This window comes from Trachurus japonicus, chromosome 8, assembly GCF_045865225.1.
Source record: "Trachurus japonicus isolate A0001 chromosome 8, Traja_1.0".
Taxonomy (NCBI): domain Eukaryota; kingdom Metazoa; phylum Chordata; class Actinopteri; order Carangiformes; family Carangidae; genus Trachurus; species Trachurus japonicus.
Genome location: NC_140914.1, coordinates 3,480,371 through 3,505,358, shown reverse-complemented (window position 1 = coordinate 3,505,358; position 24,988 = coordinate 3,480,371). Strand labels below are relative to the sequence as shown.

The following is a 24,988-nucleotide window of genomic DNA, read 5'->3' as shown; positions in this document are numbered from 1 at the left end:
TGCCAATAGAGAAACGATGCAAACCAAGAAACGATCTGCATGAGGCGCTCTCAGCGTAACAGCTCAATGGAGAGACACATGGGACAGAGAGAGAGATGGAACAGCTGAACCACGGTGCATGACAATACAGCGGGAACATTAATGTGACTTTTATTGATTAGTGTGAATGCTGGAAGCATGTGTGAATGTGTGAATGCTGGAAGCATTCACACTATTGTTATTCGGTTCGGCCATTTTCTGCCTTTCTTCGTCATGTAACTAGTCCTTCATACTTTGTGCTATTTCAACAATTCAAATATCAAAATGTTCAGCCTTTTCGGGACAGGTGTGCTATGTCTTTTCTCTTTTCAACTATTCATACTTTTTGCAATATTCAACTATTTCTGATTTTTTTTTTCCCCATAGAGAATGCATTGGAACAGTCTTGAAACTCTTCAAATCTTCTTACTTCTTTCAGCCTTTAAAGCGTCCACATACTTTCAGCTAGAGACTTCATTCAAATTCTGAGCTGTAGACAAACTTTTTAAGTATTCCTCTATGACTCAGCTTATTGATATCTTCAACAGTTTCTGATATTTGGCCGCTTTAAAATCATTAAGTTTTTTGACAAAATCCAGCTTTATAATGGGTGTGTGTTGCGTCTAACGAGCAGGGCTTAGAGTGAGTGACATCATCGCTAGAGTGAGAGGGATCAAAAAAACATTCTGGATTTTTTCTGGATAAATTGCCAGCACGGCCACAAATTAAACTCTAGACACATGATTTCCTCACCGGTTTGTAGCCACACTTGTCGTGTCTCATTTGATGTGCTCAAAACAGCAGACAAACTTACAGAATTGTCTCTATGAGCCTAATTGTGCAGCTAGACCCGCTCCAGTGGCTCATCCACTTCAATATAAAAGTAGGAGCTGATTTTTTTAGAAAAACAGAAATGCCCCCCTTTTCTACCTTGCGACCCTGAGAAAAGTATTTGACCTACAAACATTTAATGCACATCAGAATGCTCAGGAAGGTCTCCTTGCCCAGACGGACCTGTCACTCAACATTTCCATGCCAAAATTTATGCGAGAATTTAAAACCTAATAATAGTTAAACGGTAGAGTTAAAAAAAATTCACCCCCCTCAGAGTGTGTGCGGGGGTAGAAACTATCGGTTGAGACGAAAAAAACTTCTGACACCAGGCTTTGATCATGTTTACTGAGGATGTAAAGTCAGTGATTTTAACATGGGGGTCTATGGAGAATGCTGCTTTCTGACACCAGCCCCCAGAGGAAGAAGAGGGGATTGCAGTTTGTTGAACGCGGGAGTGAAGAAGCTTCACTTCTCAGACCCACAACTGCCCCCTTGGTTCCCGCTGTATTTTCATGCACCATGGTTCAGTCAGCTGTTCTGTCTCTCTCTCCATCTCGTGTGTCTCTCCAGAGACCACAACAAAACAAGTCCATGATACGCTGAGAGCGCCCCCTGCAGATTGTTTCTTGGTTTGCATCGTTTCTCTATTGGCAGCGCGTTTGATGATGTTGATGAATTTGTCTATGTTTTTTGCAGCACATTTTTTCATTTGCACCACGTTCCTCTTTTTGTACCTCGTTTAAAATTGTGTTTTTGTTTTTTCATCGTTTCTCTAGGCTACTTGAAGCTGTTTTCGGCCACTGTAATAACGAGATATTTTTCCACAGTTTTAGCGAGATAACGAGATAATTAATTTGAGACATAATGAATGAAATGTGATCACAGGTGACATGTCATGCTGACTGACATCTCCTTGAACACCAACGTTAAGCCAAGTTCTCTCGCTAGCACGAGCTGACAAACAGCTGTTTTACAACATTAATTGATTTCTTGCACAAAACAAAACAGAGAACTAGGCTGGGAATTGAGCTCTGAATCCAATGTTTATTTCACCTCTCAATGTGATTTTGACCTTCAAAATAAAGGTAGAACACTGATCCAGAGAAGATAAAGAGTCTAAAACATACCGACATTAGTCCAGGTCCACATCAGATCAGGACAAGATTAGAACAGGTCCAAGTTGGACCAGATTCACATTAGCCCAGATTTAGTTTTATGTCCATATCTTGTGGGTTTTGAAGAGAACCTGGTCTGGTGTGGAATGAAAACAGTTTCCCTGTTTTAAAGACTGGTTATCTTCTCTGGAAAGGTGTTAAGGTTTTACACTCAACACAAAATGAAACACAGTTTTCACATTAAGAGCTAAAATAAACAGAGGATTCAGAGCTCAGCTGTTGAATTTAATTTCCCCTTAACGGCAGAATCTGAAGCTAACGTCAGTGTTTCTGGTTTCCCTCTCAGACTCACTGAAGTCCTGAAGATGAGTGTTAATGTGGAGGAAGAGGAGGACAGACCAGAGTCTCCAGGACCCATCTGTCTGTCTCTGAGGAGTGACCGCTCCAATGAACCACCTCTAAACTTCAGACCTGGACCTGGACCTGGATCCACCTGCTGGTCTGTACAGAGTTACCAGTCCAATGAACCACCTCTAAACTTCAGACCTGGGCCTGGATCCACCAGCTGGTCTGTACAGAGTGACCAGTCCAATGGTAAACCTCTAAACTTCAGACCTGGACCTGGACCCACCAGCTGGTCTGTACAGAGTGACCAGTCCAATGAACCACCTATAAACTTCAGACCTGGACCTGGACCTGGACCTGGACCTGGACCTGGACCTCCAGAGTCACGGTAAGAGACGGTTTCTACTAGGCCTGGGACGATAATAAATTTTGCTGGACGATATATTGTCCCACAAATTATTGACGATAAACGATATTATTGACACATTTTTTTGAGAACAAATTAAAGCAATACTTACCGATCTGGCATTTCACTCAGCACAGCACAAACATTTGAAAATCAACAGCTCCACCTCCCTCACAAGTCCCACCCACCTCTTCCTCCTGCCGCATCTCCACGAGCCCCCTCCCTCCCTGCTGCATGCGTTGGCATGGCAACGGTAAACAGAACAGGAACGCGAGTGAAACGGGAACAACACAAACAAACACAACACCGGAGTTTTAAACCATATAAACGGACTCAGTGATGATGACTGATGAGTTTTATAACAAACTGTTGTTAGCCTACTGCTACTGGAGACGCAGGGAAAGTGTTACAGGTTACATTTCTCAACGAGCCGGGCTGGCGGCCGGACCAGCACCACCTGATGCGCTGGTTCAGGGCCAAAATAAATCCAGACCGAGCCGAGTCGAGCCGCGCCGGTCCGGAGTTCAACCGGGTCCGGACCATACTTGCCAACACTCCCGATTTACGCGGGAGACTCCCGACTTTTAACCCTATTTCCCGCGATGCTCCCGGTTAGTAATTTCTCCCGCTAATCTCCCGATTTTACAGTGAAGGAAACAAGTGAGATTGTGGGGGATAATTGTTGCCGTATCTGGCAACCCTGGCCTGCCTGCACATATGAGGCCAGCCGGTGACATGTCACTGACTGGAGTCAGTGATACCAGTAGCGTTGATACTGCGGTTGCCTGCCGCTGTCGACGTCGGCACGAGCGGACCCGCTGGTCCGAGCGGATGCGGCGGCGCACATTCGTTTTTTTTTTTTTTTTCCGTACTCCCCCTCCGTGCATGTCCGCGATGCACCGCTCCACAGACGTGCCCCCCCGCACAGCAGAGGAAACGGGCCCTTGAATGGCTGATCCAGACCCCTAGATTTAAAATACGAGTTTAGTTTTTGCCCACCAGCCACTGCCCCCCACCAGACCAGCTCTGAGTTCATGTTAAGTGTCACTCCAGCCATTCTTGCCTTCAGTCAGTAGCTACTACCTAAATGTGCTTCTTTTTTTCTTTTTTCTTTTTTTTTTTTTTTAGTCTGTTCCCTTTATGTTCTCAGAGTACACTAGAATGCTTCATTTATGTGTTAAAAATTACATTTTTTTGTGGGGGGGAATGCCCCCAGACCCCCCAACAGGGGTCTAGTGACTCAACTTTTTCACCCCTTCTGACTTTACTGACAGATTCTATGCATCTTCAGGTAGGCTTACTGGACAGGGCCACCTTTGGTCAGCCTTCTGGTTTTCATTTCAACAATTACAACTGCTTTTTTTCCCATTGTCCTGATTGGTAAACAGAATCATTTATTGAATAGGCTATCAAAGAAACAGTTTCAGAACAAGTTTCCTTCAGGTTTAAAATACAAGGCAAGAAAAAATGATGGCAATTTATAGCCACACCTGGCGAATGAACCCTGATACACTGATGAAAAAAAATCTCCCTATTTTTCACAACCCAATGTTGGCAAGTATGGTCCGGACCGCTGAGAACTCCCAGCCCCCTAGCCGTTAGCACTGGATGCTTTATAGACACATGTGACTTCCTGTGTTTACGTATCACTCGGGGCTGCTCACTATCAACGTTACAATATCAGACATGAAACTCCGCGACCAGCTGCGGCTGCAGTTATTGGTCTTTTAAAAAACTATTTATTTCCAAAAACCTTCTTTCTTGTGTGTTGTGACTCTAGTCTCCTCTGCTCTCTGTGTCCTGCTACTGCTCTATCAATAAGCGTTCTTCCTGGTCGGGAGGGAGGAGAGGAGGAGAGGGGTGCACAAAGTGATTACATATTAACTCTTTGAGTGCCAGACCTTTTATAAAATGGTCAGTGCCATGTGCCAGCGTTTGGGGGCATTTTGAGTAATATTTTAAGACCAAGAGAATATTTTGTACTATGACTCTGAAAACACCAAACAGCTCAAAGGAAAGAGGAGACTCTCTATTTAACTAGGGAAAAAACCATTTGTTTGTACCTTGTTCCATTCTTGATTTATCTTACTTATCAGTAGGGTGACGTCACGGTGCGTTCCACCTGGCCGCCGCCATGCTGGGTACCGAACACTGAGTTAACCTCTATTCAGCTCAGTGCAGCCACATCCTCTCTGACCAGAAATGACTGCTGCCTGATGTAGTTTGGATATGGATATTTCTCATTTTGATGGCCTTGCCTTGAAAGCACACACCATTTCTGCTGAGACGATCTTTGACAGCGCGGTGCGCCGCTCTCTCTTCCGTTAAAAGTTAATCTAGCTCACCCAGCGGACCTCCTCGTCTCTCTCTCTCTCTCTCTCTCTCTCTCTCTCGCTCGCTCTGTCTCTCCTCCAAATACACGAAAAGCCAAATCAAATCATAAATGCGTAGCCCACTTCTTTTTAACTCACAGACATTTATTTTCATAATGTAATAAAATATCTGGACATTTTGCCATCGTTAACATTGAGACAAAAGGCTGCAGGAATAGAAGAAGAATTCGGCAAATCATCTTATCACGCAAAAAGTCTGTGTGTTTACAATTCACGAAAGCAACGTGAACGTACGTGCCGCTCACACTCAGTAGAGTGAGGCAGCCTCCCTTGGCGTAGGCTACATGTCTCCCGAGCTGTTTAATGACGGTAAAAATGAAACAGAAAGTAAATATCCTGCATAGTTTCTCTTTTCTGTGCTGCGCTGATCAGAGCGGCGTCCCTACCTAGTGTATTTTACTTAGCAACGATCTGTTAAACAGGAATAACAGACTGTTAAATGCAAAATCAAGATGTAAATAAATATCAGAAATATCAATAAATTATCGGAATACGACATTCAATAGTGCCATGTAGCCTAATAAAAAAAGGTTTATCCACTATTTTTGTGAGATTTGAGGTCACAGACCATAGACTGCCTTTGGAAGTCGGTACCCAAGATGGCGCTGTGACCGGCTGCGAACGCTGTGTGACGTCACGTGAGCCTGGTTGCACCAAAAAGACCACTTTTTTTCTAGAAAGCTGAGAAAAATGCATTTTTGTGAAAGAGAGTCTCTCAAGAAAAACAGTGATTTATCCGTTTTAATTTTGGCTTCAAAAACATGTAAGACATCTGAAAATTTCATTTCACATGTTTTTTCATTGTACAAAAAAAAAAAAACTAAAATACAACAAGTAGGAGTCTTACTCTGCAGAGTGATGCCTGCTCTCCTACTCCTCCGGCAGTTGCTGCACCCTCACCCTCTCCTACTTCTCCTCCTGCTTCATCCCCTCGTCTCTGCAGTAGGGAGGGAGACGTCGTGGCGTCTTCAGCCTCTCTGCTGGACGCGGCCGCGGCAGCGACGCACCGCGCTGATCTCTCGGTTCGTCGTCACGTCGGTTTCAGACAGCAACCAGTGAAACTGACTCTGCGATCCGCTTTCGCTTCGGCATTTCGCTTCATGATCATCTAGATGAGTTTACCTTTCCTGCCTCCTCTGATCACTTCATGCTGGAGCTATGCTAATAGCATCGGTGGCTAAGCTTCTTCCAGCTCCACGTTACACTTGTTCCAGGCTCTGCCCGTCGTTTTCCTCTAGAAATAGAAACTTTTTCCAACTTTTTTATCTCTGTACCGATCACGCTCGTCTTCTCCTTCTTCTTCACTTCTTGCTCTGATCTACAGTCTTCTTCGTTCTACACATCCTAGAAGCCCCAAAATTACTCACAGTGGCCCTCATTTATCAAACTTGCGCAGGATCTGGTGTAGATTCTGGTGTAAATATCAGTGTACGCCAAGTGTCACGTGTGATTTACTAAAAGTGTGTACGCTGCTGATTTCGGCGTAGAACCGGCGTGGTGGTGATAAATCCGGCGGCTGAAAACGAGCGTCATTTAAATGTCACGCCCCGATATATTCCTGCTTTAGAGGCGTCGCCCTGCCCGGGGACAGCTCTCCATTCCGACACCCCTCCACTTCGACACCCCGCTGTTCCGAAATAGCCCCACTTCGAAACACCGCTACTCCGACACCCCCTCCTCCCCCCCGCAGCTGTCCAAGGTGCTGAACCGCGTGACGTTGTTTACACTCTGTGTTGCGTCTTGTCTGTGAAACGTGCGCTGCTCAGGGACTGGGCAGATCTGTCCCACTTGCTTTCTCCCCGACTCCGTTGTTGGAGATCTCCCACACAGTAATAGAAATACACTTTTTTTCTTTTTCTCCCCCCTGCTCCGCTCGAGCACGGCTGAAGCCGGCTTGAGCTCACAGGGGCGCGAGGCTGCTGCAGCCGCCGCTCGCACTGACAGCTGACTGAGGGAGATGCTTTGGTTGGGCTTAGGCAATGAAGAAAGGAGTTGGTTAAGTTTAGTAAAAAAGACCAGGTAGAGGCTAGACAGGCTAGAAGCATAATGAACGTTATATGTCATTAATATGAAGTATTTGCTTGTTTTGCAGTTAATTATGCACATGATCCGTTTGACCCCAAAAAGGAAAAAAGGATCAATGCGCACTGCGCGCTGGGGGTTTCCCCCAATAGCCTTTTCGGAGTAGCGGGGTCTTTAGAAAAAATAGAAAACCCCGCTATTACGATGAATGGAAGTCTATTGTCGGAAAGGCGGGGCTTCGGAAAGGCGGGGTGTAACCGCCCTGCCCCTTTTACGACATGGAGACACAGAAGACGGCCAAGAAGAGGGACTTTACTGGCGTTACCGCGTTGAACAGGGAGAGGGCGGCAACATTAAATATCTGCACATTGATAGACTGATAGTTTTTGTGATTGATAAGTGTCATCCCGGTGGATGGAGGCTGCAGATGCACGTGTCACCGACCACGTCAGGAAACCCAGCGACCTCATGAAATGCTCCTGCAGTTTACTAAACACAAGTGACTGAGGAGAAATCATAGGCATATTACTGCTGCGAACGCAACTTTATGACCATCAGCACCACTGGCATGGTTCGGCTGATGGAGGGATGTGAAACACCGGCCCGATGTCCCGCTGACAGGTCCCGGTGACGTAAAAAAAAAAAACACTCCGCCGCGGAGATCAGCTGCACCTGGACAGGTAGCGGAGCCCCCCCCCTCCGGTGTCCGTCAGAGAGAGGAGCCGTCCGGTGTCATGCTCTGGTGCAGGAGATGTTGGAAGTTTGTGTGTGTGATCTAACAATAACAGGTCTGTCTGTCATTGACTGTTTCTGTTTACACAGCTGATTATGAATTGACGAGCATCTGTCACGTCGTGGTTTTTAATTCATCTCAGTTGCTCAAAATAAAAGTCGAGTTAAATTTTCAACACGGACTTGGTGGTATCGTTTCTCTTTTTTTGGCTACTTTTTATCTTTTTATCAATATAAACAACAACAGCATGTGGTCCACATGGCTGCGTTATTAGACTATGGTTTAACTAGAAAATTTCCTCTCGGGAAATTTTGAATGGGCCACGGGAGCTACTGCCGGTTGTGCCATCTCTGTCAACATGGGAATCAAACCCACGATCTTAAGGTCAAGACAGAGCTGATCAGACAGACACATGATCATCTTTCTATAAGCACTGATATGGAGGAGCTGTAATCACATTAGGTTAACTGTGTGTGTGTGTGTGTGTGTGTGTGTGTGTGTGTGTGTGTGTGTGTGTGTGTGTGTGTGTGTGTGTGTATCTTGTGTAATAGGGCCAGGACTCAATTAAAACAATTAATCTAATTAATTAGAGGCTTTGTAATTAATGAATCGCAATTAATTGCATTTTAATCGCATATAAATATTTGACCTGAGAACAGTGAGAAGCATTTTTTTCACATGGATTTTAGTATACCATTGAATGACTGAATAGCTTAAGCAACAAAACATTGTTGTTTTTTTCAAGGTGGTACTTAACCAAGACCAACATGCAAATTATCGATTAATTCATTAATCGATATTTGATACAGATTTAAATGGTCTTTCCTGCCAATACACTATGATGATTACTGTAGTATTTAACTAGGCTACATAAATCACAGTAGCATAAACTGATTTGTTGAACGGACCAGGTGATGGGCTGACTGGTCCTGTCTAACTTCTGTGTACTGGGTGCCATTGTGCAGGGTGTTAAGGCAGCCTTCCTCCACTGCAGTCCCTATGGTCCTGGACCCTCTGGCTGGTGGGGTGGGCTGCTTTCAGCTGGGGGGGACTCTATCAGCTGCTCCCACGAGAGGCATTTGACGCATTTGACACCAACAAGGTTTAACTTTAAAACCAGATTAAATCATGGTTTAAGTTTAAATTCTGTTGCACGTTAACTGTGTTTTAATCACATGAAGGTGTGTGTGTGTGACTGTAATCACATGAAGCTGGCTCTAGAGCAGCGGTACTCAATAGGCGGCCCGCGGGCCGCATCCGGCCCGCCGAACCTTCCAATCAGACCCGCGACTGAGTTTTACTAGTTTACATGTTACTGTATACTGTATTTCTTGGGCTCCGTGTGCCTGTAAGTCAATGCGCTGGGACATGGAAACACGTGCGGAGCGTTTGTGTGTGCCTGTGTGTTCTCTCTCCTCATTGGATAAAAACTGTAGGATACCATAAAAGTTTTCTCCTCGGCTCAGAGCAGAGCAGAGTGACTGACAGACCCGTGTTTCAGTCCAAACACTCTATAGAAGTGATTGCTGTCGGAAGATATAACTATTTAAGACTTATATTAACACAAATATATCACTTACTTCTGCTTTAACAGCGCGGCAGCAAGAATTACAGTAAAATAGCTTTTAGCTGCTTAGCTTTACAGCTAGCGCTGCCGGTTGCTGCGAAATGCATTCTGGGAAACAAAGATCCTGGATGACTGAAAAGAGGGTTCACTCCTTTCATTCTGCTATGAAACAAACGGCCCAGGTGCTGAGACCGATGCACAGAGTGAAGCCTCTTGTCATCCAGCCTGGTTGGAGGCCAGAGACCAGGAAAACAAATACGTGCATGCTAGGGGTGTGACGATACACTCATCTCACGAGACGAGACGAGACACGAGATTGGGTTCACGAGATCGAGACGAGACGAGATTTTAAGAAAGCTACAATGACAAAATATGACTGGACCAACAGACTTTTATTTAACCCAGTTGCACTTGCATTTTGAAATGTTTTGTTGTAACTATTTACATGCATGATGTAAGCATGAGCTTTAAATACATTTCTTCTTCCACCAATGTCTCCCCCCCCCCCCCCCCCCCCCCTCTCCCACGTCGGACGGTCTAGCGCATATGTTTATTACCGTCACAGCGCGACCTGTCCATGTGCTTGTGTGTGTGTGTGTGTGTGTGTGTGTGTGTGTGTGTGTGTGCCAGAGAGAGAGAGAGAGAGAGAGTCGGGGCCGCCACAGAGTCGTTAATTAGCGCTGGATGCGCTGGTTGTTAAGTTTCGTTTTTACTGAGGAGAAATGAAGAACTCAGCTGTGACTGAAAAGCACCTAAACCAAGTCGAGTAGAGTTATAACTGTGTAGTGGAAAGGGGTGCAAAGTAATGGTAACTGGTAGTGCAAACCCTGCTTTACATTTTTTAACATTAAATTAAATTAAACATTAATTTGTCGAGTTTAGTCTCGCGAGATCTCGTCACACCCCTAGTGCATGCACATGGCGATTTATCGAGGCCGAAAAGTATTGAGTTCATTTTCATTTATCGTGCGATTAATTGATTTATTGATTATCGTCCCAGGCCTAGTTTCTACTGTAAACTGAGCTGAAGATGATTCAGTCAGACTCATGTGAAGGAAACAGAGAGAAACCAGGAACCAGATCCATCAGACTCTGAAGGTTCACAACAAGTTTAAAGTGCCCCCCTCCTCCTGCAGTGAAACACAAACACTATAGAAAACAGAAAAACCTCCTCAGCTCTGAGATGACGAGTCATGGTTAAAGTAGAGTAAATGTAATAGTAACTTAGTCTACTCCAAATAATTTACGGACACCAGCTGGTCTAGGATCAGTGAGGCCACATCCATGTTTGTCCTCAGTCCTCTCTCTTCTTTCTCCTCTCTTGAAGAAAAGACACATCAGTTTAATCTGTGTTTGTCCTCATCAACGTCTTTATGATTTAATGTAATTATCAGAGTACAAAGTGTTTTTGTTTTCATGTCTTTAATCATTTAGTCTTGACAGGAGGAAGAGGAGTGGTGTCTCTGACGTCCTGAAGGATCATGGACAAAGACCCAGAACCAGAGGTGAGCTGCAGACAGCCAATCAGAGCAGCTGTGGACAAAGTGAGACTGAACATCTGTCTGCTGATGTGGTCATTAGTGAAACCAGGACCTGTTGTTTTCTCCAGAGTCATTGTTCCATCACACAGCACTGACATTTAAGATGATGATTCAAACCTTCTCTTTGTTGTCTGTAGTTTTTCTGTAGCTGATGAAAATAATCTGATCAGATTGTCAGACTCTCTGTCTTCAGTCTGACTCTGTCTCTTGTCTCTCAGCAGATCGTGGTCTGCAGGAGGTTTTAGATCAACATAAGATCAGTCTGAGGAGCAGATGTGAACGAGTGACTGAAGGAACTGAGGGAACAGGAAGTGGAACAGGAAGTGGAACCCTCCTCAACAGGATCTACACTGAGCTCTACATCACAGAGGGACAGAGTGAAGAGGTTAATACCCAACATGAGGTGAGACAGCTGGAGACAACGTCCAAGAAGAAGACCCTCCATGACACTCCAATCAAGTGCAACGACATCTTTAAAGACTTACCTGTCCAACAGAGAGAGGACGTCTCTACAGTCTCACCTGTCCAACAGAGAGAGGACGTCTCTACGGTCTCACCTGTCCAACAGAGAGAGGACATCTCTACGGTCTCACCTGTCCAACAGAGACCCATCAGAGTGGTTCTGACCAACGGCGTCGCTGGCGTTGGAAAAACCTTCTCGGTGCAGAAGTTCACTCTGGACTGGGCCGAGGGCTTGGAGAACCAAGATGTCAGTCTGCTGGTTCTGCTTTCGTTCAGGGAGCTGAACCTGATCAGAGATCAGCGGTTGAGTCTTCTCAGGCTGCTCCATGTTTTCCATCCAACATTACAGAAGGTGACAGCAGAGCAGCTGGCTGTCTGTAAACTTCTCTTCATCTTTGACGGCCTGGATGAAAGCCGACTGTCACTGGACTTCAACAACAGGGAGGTTGTGTCTGATGTCACACAGACGTCATCAGTCAACGTGCTGCTGACAAACCTCATCCAGGGGAATCTGCTTCCCTCGGCTCTGGTCTGGATCACCTCCAGACCTGCAGCAGCCAATCAGATCCCTCCTACATGTGTCGACAGGGTAACAGAGGTCCGAGGCTTCACTGACGCCCAGATGGAGGAGTACTTCAGGAGGAGGTCCAGTGATGAAGATCTGTCCAGAAGAATCATCTCACACATCCAGACGTCCAGGAGCCTCCACATCATGTGTCAAGTCCCAGTCTTCTGCTGGATCAGTGCTACAGTTCTGGAGCACATGTTGACCACAGACCAGAGAGGAGAGCTGCCCAAGACCACGACTGACCTGTTCTCACACTTCCTGCTGGTCCAGACAAAGAGGAAGAAGAGCAAGTACGGTGAAGAACATGAGACGAGTCCACAGGAGCTGACGGAGGCCGACAGGGAAGTTCTTCTGAAGCTGGGGAGGCTGGCGTTTGAACAGCTGCAGGAAGGAAACATCATGTTCTACCAAGAAGACCTGGAGCAGTGTGGTCTGGATGTCACAGAGGCCTTGGTGAACTCAGGACTCTGTACTGAGATCTTCAAAAGAGAGAGTGTGATCTTCCAGAAAACAGTCTACTGCTTTGTTCATCTGAGTGTTCAGGAGTTTCTGGCTGCAGTCTACATGTTCCACTGTTTCACCAACAGGAAGAGAGGGGTCCTCAAGAAGTTCCTAGGAGAACAACATGAAGATTTAATCCTGGATGTCTTCCTGCAGAGAGCCATGGAGGAATCCCTCCTCAGTAGAAACGGTCACCTGGACCTGTTTGTTCGCTTCCTTCATGGCCTCTCTCTGGAGTCCAACCAGAGGCTGTTAGGAGGTCTGCTGGGTCAGACAGACAACAGTCCAGAAACCATCCAGAGAACCATCAACAACCTCAAGGAGATGAACAGTGATGGCAGTGTTGAAAGTTATGCCTTTGATGGTATAGAACAAATTGGTGACACTGTTAAAATCTCTCCTGACAGAAGCATCAACATGTTCCACTGTCTGACGGAGATGAAGGACCAGTCAGTTCATCAGCAGATCCAACAGTTCCTGAAGTCAGAGAACAGATCAAAGAAGTTCCTCTCTTTGATCCAGTGTTCAGCTCTGGCCTACATGCTGCAGATGTCAGAGCAGGTTCTGGACGAGTTGGACCTGGAGAAGTACAAGACATCAACTCTGGGACGACTGAGACTGATCCCAGCTGTGAGGAACTGCAGGAAGGCTCGGTGAGTCCAGACATGATCAATAATACCATCAACTAGTTCTACACACACACACACACACACACACACACACACACACACACACACACACACACACACACACACACACACACACACACACACACACACACACACACACACACACACACACACACACACACACACACACAGTGTTAAATGATTCTCATAAGTCTCAGTCATCTGAGAATGGGTTTTTCCAGCCCAGCCCTGATGAGGATTATTGTTTCATGTCCAACACAAAGAGAGAAGATGAACTGAACCAGAGTGTGAAGAGCACATGTTGATCACATGATGACATGTTGTGTGTGTTTAGTACAAATTGTCTGATTTTACTCTCACACATTTTGTTTCTTCTCTAATCACAGACTTGGTGGTTGTGGACTCTCAGAGATTCTCTGTGAAGTTGTTGCCTCAGCTCTGAAGTCCAGCCCCTCCCACCTGAGACACCTGGACCTGAGATGGAACTACCTGGATGGTTCATCAGTGAAGCTTCTGTGTGCTGGACTGGAGAGTCCAAACTGTAGACTGGAGACTCTGAGGTGAGTTCACTGACTGGAGCTGTTGTAGTTGTTTGAAGCTTCAGCTTCTCATTGGTTCGTACATGTCAGGATTTGTGTGTGAGGATTTTTCTCAAGAAGCTGAAGAGAGAAAACAGTTGAGATGAGTCCAGAGAGAAGAAGGTGAGAGCAGCCGTAGTGTTTGTGATTCAGAGCAGCAGAGAACGAGCTCAGCTTCTACAACTGTTGTTTTCAACTCAGACACTTGTTGTTGAAGCAACGTGCAGCACTGATCTGAGAGCAGATGTTGAGTTGTGGTCAGAAACACAGCAGCTGGTGGATGTTGTGGAGCTGACAGAACCATGGGAGGAAGCATGAGAGGAAGCAGCTGAGATCCACAGAGCTGGCAGCAGAGGCAGAGGAGGCTGGAAAGCTGCGCTCCAGTGGAGGCTGGCTGTAGGGAGCTGTTGGCAGCTAAAGTCTGCTCCCTGGTAGCTCAACTGGCTGGGAGAGGCTGGAGTGTGAAGCAGGAAGTGAAGAGCACGGCACACACTGCAGCCACTTCCTGTCAATGACTGTGAATGCTGAGAATCAAGGTGAGACAGGTGAGAGCAGAGCTGCTAGTGTTGGTCTTGTTGCTGCTGACATGAAGCAGCTGCAGAGGCTCAGCTGGTTTGTTTGGAGGCTCACCAAGATGGGCTGAAGGTTGTTGCTTCATGTTCACAGAGAAGTTTATTTACTTCAAGCAAGCCGACATGTTTGTAAAACTAGATCTAATTCAAAGTCTGGTGCGAGACCCAAGTTGAGGCTCTGTGTGTTCACGTGCAGTCAGAAGCTCCCGTTTGTGTCATAAACCAGTCCCTCCAGGATTTCGCGGGCTTTTTTTGTGATTGTTGCGGCCTAAAATGCCTGAATTTGCGGCCACATTTTGAAAAAATTGCGGTGCATGTTGCGATGTTTTAAGCCCTTTTGTTGCGATTAAATTGCGGGAGACAGCGAAAGTTGCAAAAAAAAAGTTGCAGTTTTGTTCTGAATAATTAAAAATCAAAGGAAAATTGAAAATTTTGAAATGTCACAAATTAATGTGATGTCATGTTATACCAGCAATTTTCCACTTGTTAAGAAAGGCACAGGAAAATTATATAGAGTTGAAAGTTGTTTTACTTTTAATTAAAATGTCTGTTTAAAAATCGTGGTAAAAGAACTGTTTTATTAAAACAGTCCAGTTTTTGAATAAAAAGGGGAGGGTGGCTACTCAAGTCCAGGGCCAGGGCTTTAGGATGGGGGAAGGGGCACCTGGCCGCCGGCTGCTCCGCTCCGGCCCTGCAGTGGCGCACTCACTGGATTCCCCCTCGGCGAGTGCTGCGGGGTTGACACAGCCTCGGGTGGTCAACCAGGACAACTCACACACTCAACACGTTCAACTCAGCTTGTGTTCCTTTACTTATCACTTTGTGCACGTTGTATCAAGTTTCTTGCCGTCAGCCCAGCCACGCTGTTCCTCCGTGGACTCACTTTCAACCACCGCTCCGTCCAGACTCACACTCTCTGCTGTGTAACTCGCGGAAAGCACCGACAATTGGTCCAATTTGCGGAAAAGTTGCGGTGATTGTACAAAATTGCAAGATCGCAAAAATTCGCGGGGATTGGCTGAATTTGCGTTAATTGTTGCGATCGCAACATCGCGAATTCCTGGAGGGACTGATAAACACAGGAATATCAACTCTTGACTTGCTTGAAGTAAATACACTTCTGGGTGCATGTTGAGTCGCCATCTGACGCTGTCTGTGGCTTTGAGGGATGGAAACAGCCTAAGCAGCAGAACTTACATCCGCTCCCATTCATCGCTGCCGTGGTGATGCGGGGACAGACACAACTACCGCAAAACAGGAGACATTAAACTGATAATCTTCAGATTCCCAAGTTGAATTTGCCCGGAATTGTCCTTTAATGAGCTATTTTCTCTCTGTCACTGTTTAACCTGCTTCCTGTTGCTTCAGCTGTTGGACTTTGATTTTCTAAACTTGTTCTTTCTGAAGCTTCTTCAGCTCTGAACAGATGATGAGACACTGAACACTGTCAACAAGGAGCTTTGTCCTCAACTCACTGCTTTTATTCTTTATTCAGATTGTGGGGCTGCAGGTTGTCAGAGATCAGCTGTTCTTCTCTGGTCTCAGCTCTGAAGTCCAACCCCTCCCACCTGAGAGAACTGAACCTGGGTGAGAACTACGAGCTGCAGGATTCAGGAGTGAAGGATCTGAGTGGTTTTCTGGAGAGTCCAGACTGTAGACTGGAGACTCTGAGGTCAGTTCACTGACTGTTGTATCTGATCCACCTACAGTGGATTAAAGTGAATTTATAAAAATATACTTTCTTCTGAAAACATTAAATTAAAATAGATTATTTTCTGTGTTTCTATATTTAGATTTTAATGCATCTTGAGCAGGACATGTCCTAAAAACAAAAAACTCTTCTTCTAAATAATCTGTGACAAATGATGTAAAATGAGTCCAGAAACACAGTTGTATTAATTCCTCATTTGAGTCCAGATTTATTTTCCTGTTTATTCAGATTTTTATCAAAAATCAAAGTTACACCACTTGACACTGGGTTTCATCACGTCATTGACCCCTGTGCTGTTAGTCATTTATTGATTTAACCCTGATACCAGTTGATATATAAAGTTATTAATAGGGGTGACCTCCAATAGTCGACTATTCGATTCGGAGAGCTCTGATTGGACGATCAACCTCGTTGTCGAATCGTCGCAAAGATCGTTGTGAATATATAGGGGAGCTTCCTGCTGCTGAACATCTGGTTTTACATTGAATTTATCTAGGCCTAAAGTTTTATTTACAATATTAAAGTAAGGGACGCGTTCTCTGTCTATTGTGCAGCACTTACACTTACCTACACACACACACACACACACACACAAACAACAACAACAGCAACACCATGGTGCTGTGACCCTCGACCCCTGACCCGTCTGAACCAGCACTGATGCTCATATCATGTCCTCACAACAAGACTTCACGTTTTCATTCTCCACACACACTCGTTAATTCACAACACACACTCGTTAGTTCACAGCACACACTCATTAATTCACAGCACACACTTGTACTCGTCATCGCTGCATCGTCCCTGAAAGGGAGATGATGATGTCATCGCAGCTTAATGAGTGAGATCAGGAAAAGGACGGATGGAGAACGTCCTGTTATCTGATGCCAACTGAAGAATTAGTTTATTCAGCTGTTTTAACTCTTTTCTCCAGAAAAAGACGCGAATGAGATCATGAATCAATGAGGAAAAAACAACATGATTCTACGATTAGTCGACTATGGACAAAATCTGACCAATCAGATTCAACTATGAAAATCCTTAGTGGAGGACACGCCTAGTTATTAATAAAAATAATAATAACAGAGAATCATCATCTGATCAGTTATCCATGAATTTATCTTCTTCTTTTATTCTTTATTCAGATTGCAGCGCTGCAGGTTGTCAGAGATCAGCTGTTCTTCTCTGGTCTCAGCTCTGAAGTCCAACCCCTCCCACCTGAGACACCTGGACCTGAGTGGAAACAAGCTGCAGGATTCAGGAGTGAAGGATCTGAGTGGTTTTCTGGAGAGTCCAGACTGTAGACTGGAGACTCTGGGGTCAGTTCACTGACTGTTACTGTTGTAGATCTTAGATCTTTGATCCACAACTGAACCTGATTGATCTTCACTCAGAACTTGAATCATTGACTTTGATTGAATTGATTAATGACATTTGAAATAGTGGTTGTTGAATATTTGCAGTTGTTGTTGTGTGAGAATGATTCTTCAGTTTCAGCTCATTTCACTCAGTGGTCATGAATAATGTCTGTTCACTTCAGTTCAACCTTCACACACACTCGTATTTCTCTCAGTCAGACGACTCATGTTTTCTAGAAACTCTGGAGAAAATGTCCAGTATCAGCTCATCAACTCACTTCATCTCTATCACAACAATGTGCACAAGATCCTCACAACTCATGTTTGGACAAAGACACTGAAATTCACCTGTTGAAGAAAAAACTGTTCTTTCTGATCATCAATGAATTTATCTCCTTCTTTTATTCTTTATTCAGATTGATGGAGTGCAGGTTGTCAGAGATCAGCTGTTCTTCTCTGGTCTCAGCTCTGAAGTCCAACCCCTCCCACCTGAGAGAACTGGACCTGAGATTAAACAACCTGAAGTCTTCAGACCTGAAGGATCTGGATGATCTTGTGAAGAGTCCAGACTGTAGACTGGAGACTGTGAGGTCAGTAGGGGGGCGGAGTCAGTCTGTGCTGCAGTCAGCCAATCAGAGTAGAGAGAGAGGCAACAGTCAGCCAATCAGAGCAGAGAGAGAGAGACAACAGTCAGCCAATCAGAGCACAGTGACTCATCAGTGATGAACCTTCATGACTCAGCACTTTGTTTCCACGGCGACTCAGTGAAATGTGCAGAGTGAACAGACTTGATGCTAAAAGTCTGTGCAGGTGTGTGAGCTTCCTGCTCAGTGTTCACTCCAACACGTTAACATGAGAGCTGAGAGGAAGCTGCACAGCTGCTGCACATCTGGACTGAACAGGACTCAAGTCCAGCTGATGGAGTCTCTGATCACTGATCAATCACTGATCAATCACTGATCTATCACTGATCAATCACTGATCAATCACTGATCCATCACTGATCTATCACTGATCAATCACTGATCAATCACTGATCCATCACTGATCAATCACTGATCAATCACTGATCAATCACTGATCAATCACTGATCCATCACCTCTGTCCTCTGCTTCTCTTCACAGATGCTATACTGCAGAATTGGAATCAGAGCCGGAATCAGACTGGGAATCAGACTGGTGAAGAGTACTCTCTGTGTGTGTGTGTGTGTGTGTGTGTGTGTGTGTGTGTGTGTGTGTGTGTGTGTGTGTGTGTGTGTGTGTGTGTGTGTGTGTGTGTGTGTGTGTGTGTGTGTGTGTGTGTGTGTGTGTGTGTGTGTGTGTGTGTGTGTGTGGTCAACCATCATTCCTGTGTGTTCTGGACTGACAGGGTTCGTCACATGAAAACTGAATGAAAACTGACCAGAACAAAATGAGAGTTGAAAGGTGTACAGAAATGACGGATGACGGACCCAATATCAGTGGCTGGTGAATCGTGAGCAACATGATGTAATCCGTGCGCCTGCATTATCCAATGCGGAAAAAAATACAACACTTTCATCCCGGATTTAATCAAAAATAGAATTTTGCACAAAGTTTGGCCTACATCGTCTGATAGATGAGTTATTACACTAATTTTATGACCCAGACTGGGCTCAAATTCAATTTTCTTTTCTGTACAGCTTTAACTAAGTGACCAAAATAAAATGAATGTTTAATTACCTGGATTATTTCCAGTTGAATAAAGAGAAACAGGCTTTGACTTTTCACAGTTTTGTAAATGTTTGCATTTTTTTTTGCATATTCAGGAATATATATATAATGTAATTATTTACTTACCGGTATTTACGTTTTTTATGAGCTTTTATTTTGAAAGAGCTGATGTTCACCTGTAAGTCTCAGCGACAGGTTGGATCAAAGAAGAAAGACTGGAAAATGAAAATCTCCACTTCCTCCGTTTGATGTTGTTGTTTATTCATGTATTTATTTGTTTTTGTTTTTTCTCTGTTACCATGGCGGTGAAAGGACAGTGATGTTACTGGAGGTTAGAGCTGCTAGTTGACCATCAGTTATGAATGAAATCATAGTGAAAACCAGTTCTTCCCCCTCTGGGTGGGGTCCCTGAACGCCTCACTGAGAGCTGCTGGTTGTTGATCAGTGTCTCATGCACAGTAACAGTTGGACTTCACTGCCTCCCTGTGGTCAGAGTGAGGAACTGCAGAACATTTTACTGTAAAGATTTTATTAAACACATTGTTATTGTTTGTTCTGAAAATCAACAAGTACAACTCAATGTTAGAGTGATTATTACTAATATCAACAGATTCATTAATATTATCACATTTACTCTTCATGTTTATTTTTTCCCGACAGTCTTCGCTGAAAGTTATATTAATATCAGTCAGCCAATCAGAGCAGAGAGAGACAACTGTCAGCCAATCAGAGGAGAGAGAGACAACCGTCAGCCAATCAGAGCAGAGAGACAACAGTCAGCCAATCAGAGCAGAGAGAGACAACTGTCAGCCAATCAGAGGAGAGAGAGACAACCGTCAGCCAATCAGAGCAGAGAGACAACAGTCAGCCAATCAGAGCAGAGCGAGAGACAACAGTCAGCAAATCAGAGCAGAGAGACAACCGTCAGCCAATCAGAGCAGAGAGACAACTGTTAGCCAATCAGAGCAGAGAGAGACAACAGTCAGCCAATCAGAGCAGAGAGACAACAGTCAGCCAATCAGAGCAGAGAGAGACAACAGTCAGCCAATCAGAGCAGAGAGAGACAACAGTCAGCCAATCAGAGGAGAGAGAGAGACAACCGTCAGCCAATCAGAGCAGAGAGAGACAACCGTTAGCCAATCAGAGCAGAGAGACAACAGTCAGCCAATCAGAGCAGAGAGAGACAACCGTCAGCCAATCAGAGCAGAGAGAGACAACCGTTAGCCAATCAGAGCAGAGAGACAACAGTCAGCCAATCAGAGCAGAGAGAGACAACAGTCAGCCAATCAGAGCAGAGAGACAACAGTCAGCCAATCAGAGCAGAGAGAGACAACTGTCAGCCAATCAGAGGAGAGAGAGACAACCGTCAGCCAATCAGAGCAGAGAGACAACAGTCAGCCAATCAGAGCAGAGCGAGAGACAACAGTCAGCAAATCAGAGCAGAGAGACAACCGTCAGCCAATCAGAGCAGAGAGACAACTGTTAGCCAATCAGAGCAGAGAGAGACAACAGTCAGCCAATCAGAGCAGAGAGACAACAGTCAGCCAATCAGAGCAGAGAGAGACAACAGTCAGCCAATCAGAGCAGAGAGAGACAACAGTCAGCCAATCAGAGCAGAGAGAGACAACAGTCAGCCAATCAGAGGAGAGAGAGAGACAACCGTCAGCCAATCAGAGCAGAGAGAGACAACCGTCAGCCAATCAGAGCAGAGAGAGACAACCGTTAGCCAATCAGAGCAGAGAGACAACAGTCAGCCAATCAGAGCAGAGAGAGACAACAGTCAGCCAATCAGAGCAGAGAGACAACAGTCAGCCAATCAGAGCAGAGAGAGACAACAGTCAGCCAATCAGAGCAGAGAGAGACAACAGTCAGCCAATCAGAGCAAAATTCTTTCAAAATTAATATTTGTGGTGATGAAATGGAAATACAAGACGATATTAAAGAATACTATATCACCTTTATCTGGACCCATTCATTCATATTTCTCTGTCACATTATGAATTAATTTGTTCATTCAGCATGTAGATACCTTACATGATCCCATGGAGTTAAAACGTTATGAAACTTGAAACCAACTCTAACTTGAAGTATATGTAAGATCTGTTCCTGTTGTTGTTTTTTACATTAGTTTTCTTTGTCAGTAACAGTGTCTGCTGACTCATCCACTGAATTTTAATCCCAGGAAATTTGATTTAATTTGAAAATAAATTAATAACTACAACTATTACAACATAAACCAAATTATGATAAAATCAAAAACAACCATAGAATTTAATTTAATTTCCATTTTTTATTATATTATACAATTATATAAAATATCCCGTAAACCAGTGGTGAAAAATATATTCACATCTTATAATCTTTACAACTAACACATGATCCATAAAGTATGAGTCCGTATGAAGGGCCACTTTAGTCCACCTCCTCAATAGTGGGCCCCTGGGAGCCGGCTCGTGCCTGCTCTCCACAGCTACTTGCAGGCGTTCCTCCCTGATACAACTTGCTGATGATGGGGTTGCACACTTTCTCCAGCTCCTTCTGCTTGTGTTGGTACTCCTCTTTATCGGCCAGCTGGTTGTTCTCCAGCCAGGTGATGGTCTCATCACACTTCTCCACCACCTTCTTCTGGTCCTCCTCACTTATTTTGCCCTTCATGTTCTCGTCCTGCACGCTGCTCTTCATGTTGAAGGCGTAGGACTCCAGGGAGTTCTTGGCAGAGACCTTGTCCCTCTGGACGTCGTCCTCGGCTTTGTACTTTTCAGCGTCCTGCACCATCTTCTCGATCTCTTCTTTGCTCAGTCGGCCCTTGTCGTTGGTGATGGTGATCTTGTTCTCTTTGCCGGTGCTCTTGTCCACCGCGGACACGTTCAGGATGCCGTTGGCGTCGATGTCGAACGTGACCTCGATCTGCGGGACGCCTCGTGGAGCAGGTGGGATTCCCGTCAGCTCAAACTTGCCCAGTAAATTGTTGTCCTTGGTCATGGCCCTCTCCCCTTCGTACACCTGGATGAGGACCCCGGGCTGGTTGTCGGAGTAGGTGGTGAAGACCTGGGCTTGTTTAGTGGGGATGGTGGTGTTGCGTTTGATGAGGGACGTCATGACTCCTCCGGCTGTCTCGATGCCCAGGGACAGCGGTGCCACGTCCAGCAGCAGCAGGTCCTGAACGTTGCCCGAGGTGTCGCCTGAGAGAATGGCGGCCTGGACTGCGGCGCCGTAGGCCACCGCCTCGTCTGGGTTGATGCTCTTGTTCAGCTCTCTGCCGTTGAAGAAGTCCTGCAGCAGCTTCTGGACTTTGGGGATTCGGGTGGAGCCTCCCACCAGGACGATGTCGTGGATCTGCGCCTTGTCCATCTTGGCGTCCTTCAGGGCTTTCTCCACCGGCTCTAATGTTCCCCTGAACAGGTCGGAGCACATCTCCTCAAAGCGAGCCCTGGTGATGGAGGTGTAGAAGTCGATGCCCTCAAACAGAGAGTCGATCTCAATGCTGGCCTGGGAGCTGGAGGACAGCGTCCTCTTGGCCCTCTCACAAGCTGTGCGCAGCCTCCTCAGGGCTCTCTTGTTCTGGCTGATGTCCTTCTTGTGTTTCCTCTTGAACTCCTCCACAAAGTGGGTCACCATGCGGTTGTCAAAGTCCTCCCCACCCAGGTGAGTGTCTCCAGCCGTGGATTTCACCTCAAAGATACCGTCTTCGATCGTCAGGATGGACACGTCGAAGGTGCCTCCGCCCAGGTCAAAGATCAGCACGTTGCGTTCTCCTGATTTGCCCTTGTCCAGACCGTACGCGATGGCGGCTGCCGTCGGCTCGTTGATGATCCTCAGGACGTTCAGTCCCGCGATGACACCGGCGTCTTTAGTGGCCTGTCGCTGGGAGTCGTTGAAGTACGCCGGGACCGTGATGACGGCGTTGGACACCTTTTGGCCGAGGTAAGCCTCAGCAATCTCCTTCATCTTCACCAGGACCATGGAGGAAATCTCCTCAGGGTTGAAAGCTTTGTCCTCACCTTTGTACTCCACCTGAATTTTGGGCTTCCCTCCGTCTGAAACCACCTTGAAGGGCCAGTGCTTCATGTCCGCCTGCACCACTGCATCATCAAACTTTCTTCCAATCAGTCTCTTGGCGTCAAACACAGTGTTGCTGGGGTTCATGGCCACCTGGTTCTTGGCTGCGTCCCCAATCAGTCTCTCTGTGTCGGTGAACGCCACATAGCTGGGGGTGGTCCTGTTGCCCTGGTCGTTGGCGATGATTTCTACTTTTCCGTGCTGGAAAACCCCCACACAAGAGTAGGTGGTGCCCAGGTCGATGCCGATCGCTACACCTTTAGCTGCAGACATTTTCACTGGAGAATGATTTCCTGTCAAATTGTGAGAAGTGAACATTAGCACATAATAGACACTGTTACACAGAAACAAAGGCTACTATATATTCACCATTATTGGTTCATTTTTATTATTAGAGATAGGGAATACAGAGCACACACAGGAACAGATATTGTTATACAGGAGGGTTAGGTCCTGGTGAATATATATATATATATTCACCATTATTGGTTCATTTTGATATTAATTATTAGAGGCAGGGAATACAGCATAAACACAGGAATAGATACTCTTATACCGGAACACACAGGATACAGATATATTCACCATTATTGGTTAATTTTGATATTAATTATTAGAGGCATACAATACATCAGAACACTTAAGCTGTAAAAACATTTTTTAAGAACTCTAAACTTCTGTTTATTTAATTTACATTAGCCTACTTCAAAATAAAACACCTACGTATGTGAATATATTAAACCTAAACCTTCAGTGTAAAGTTATCTTATAAGCATGTAGTACTCACAGTTTAGTAATTTGTAGTAAAGAGGACTGGTCTTCTTCTTTTTCTTCTCTGTCTCTGCTGCTCTCAGCTTTCAGCCTGCAGCTTTATACCCGAGGAGTTTACTCTGGCTGTTTCTCGACGTTTCTGTCAAGGTGCCGACTGTGGCAGCGGTTGCAGATTTCAAAATAAAAGACTTCCAACTTAAACGACAGTGTATGCAATTGAAAATAATTACTCTGTCGTCTTATTTTGAAGGCACCACACCGGTATTCATATCACTGTCACTTCCCTTATGACGTATTCATTTACACAAACGGTGGCCAGTGAGAGCAGAGAGCGGAGCTTTTGTTTCCGGTCGGATTACACAATAAAGCGAAGTTTCTCGAACTTTGTAGAAAAGGCGAGATAGAAACCTGACTCATAAAATCACAATCACATAATTCACCCAAATTTTAAAAAGTTTTATGAGCTTTATATGTGTTTTTTTTTTTCTTCTGTGTCTATTGAAGAGAAGCAACATGTAATTTATATAGCCTAACAGGTTCAATAGAACATACAGGGGAATTAAAAAAATTACACCACACACAGATCAACTGTGAATTAGACTAATATAGTGTAGGCTAAACAGCAAGCTACAAGAGAGGCAGGTGTTAAATTTTAGTATATTGTGATTGTTATTTGTATTTGTGGAGAGTGTTTGATAGATCTGTATCTGTCTTCAGCCATCAGGCTTTTTGATCTTTCTGCAAATGGTAGATGAGCCGACAGACAAATTAATTTTCCGTCGGAGATTAATAAAGTAATCCGTATTCGTTGACATATCACACATTTACAGTGTTGATTAAAAAAAAAAAAGTAGAGATCTTTATGTGCCCAGTTGAGGGCTGGGATTCTCCCTCTGGCAGTAGAAGTTGGTAGGTTTAACTCAGTACCTGAGGATGAAAGACTATGCACATTATGTAATTTAAATGAGGATGAACTGCATTTTGTGTTTCATTGTCCGTTATATGACGAAGCCAGAACAGGCAGTTTTTGTTTCAGAAAATGCAAAATGTGAAACCTGAGTTGTTTTGGGTTGATGATGATGATGAGGTAAA

The 24,988-nt window shown here is 45.0% G+C and overlaps 2 protein-coding genes across 2 annotated transcripts; one reads left to right on the top strand and one right to left on the bottom strand.

Moving 5' to 3' along the window:
- The first annotated feature begins 2,314 nt into the window (after positions 1 to 2,314).
- On the top strand, positions 2,315 to 18,557 carry LOC146982353 (protein NLRC3-like). Its single transcript, XM_085785576.1, has 8 exons — positions 2,315 to 2,700; positions 10,877 to 10,938; positions 11,196 to 13,158; positions 13,542 to 13,715; positions 15,801 to 15,977; positions 17,162 to 17,335; positions 17,791 to 17,985; positions 18,500 to 18,557. Exons 1-8 carry the CDS (start codon positions 2,333 to 2,335, stop codon positions 18,555 to 18,557), a joined length of 3,171 nt encoding a protein of 1,056 aa, XP_085641702.1. The 5' UTR covers positions 2,315 to 2,332.
- A 2,656-nt stretch (positions 18,558 to 21,213) lies between these two features.
- LOC146982352 (heat shock 70 kDa protein 1) lies at positions 21,214 to 23,984 on the bottom strand. The gene is made up of 2 exons (XM_085783353.1): positions 23,913 to 23,984; positions 21,214 to 23,418 (listed from the first exon to the last, which is right to left on the bottom strand). Exon 2 carries the CDS (start codon positions 23,396 to 23,398, stop codon positions 21,479 to 21,481), a length of 1,920 nt encoding a protein of 639 aa, XP_085639479.1. The 5' UTR covers positions 23,399 to 23,418; positions 23,913 to 23,984; the 3' UTR covers positions 21,214 to 21,478.
- Between the last annotated feature and the right edge of the window lie 1,004 nt (positions 23,985 to 24,988).

Excerpts from the sequence above, each read along its gene's own strand:
- LOC146982353 (XM_085785576.1), top strand. The coding sequence starts at position 2,333 with ATGAGTGTTAATGTGGAGGAAGAGGAGGACAGACCAGAGTCTCCAGGA. Across the intron at positions 2,701-10,876 it reads CCTGGACCTCCAGAGTCACG|GAGGAAGAGGAGTGGTGTCT; the intron begins GTAAGAGACGGT and ends TAGTCTTGACAG. Across the intron at positions 17,336-17,790 it reads TGTAGACTGGAGACTCTGGG|ATTGATGGAGTGCAGGTTGT; the intron begins GTCAGTTCACTG and ends TTCTTTATTCAG.
- LOC146982352 (XM_085783353.1), bottom strand. The coding sequence starts at position 23,398 with ATGTCTGCAGCTAAAGGTGTAGCGATCGGCATCGACCTGGGCACCACC.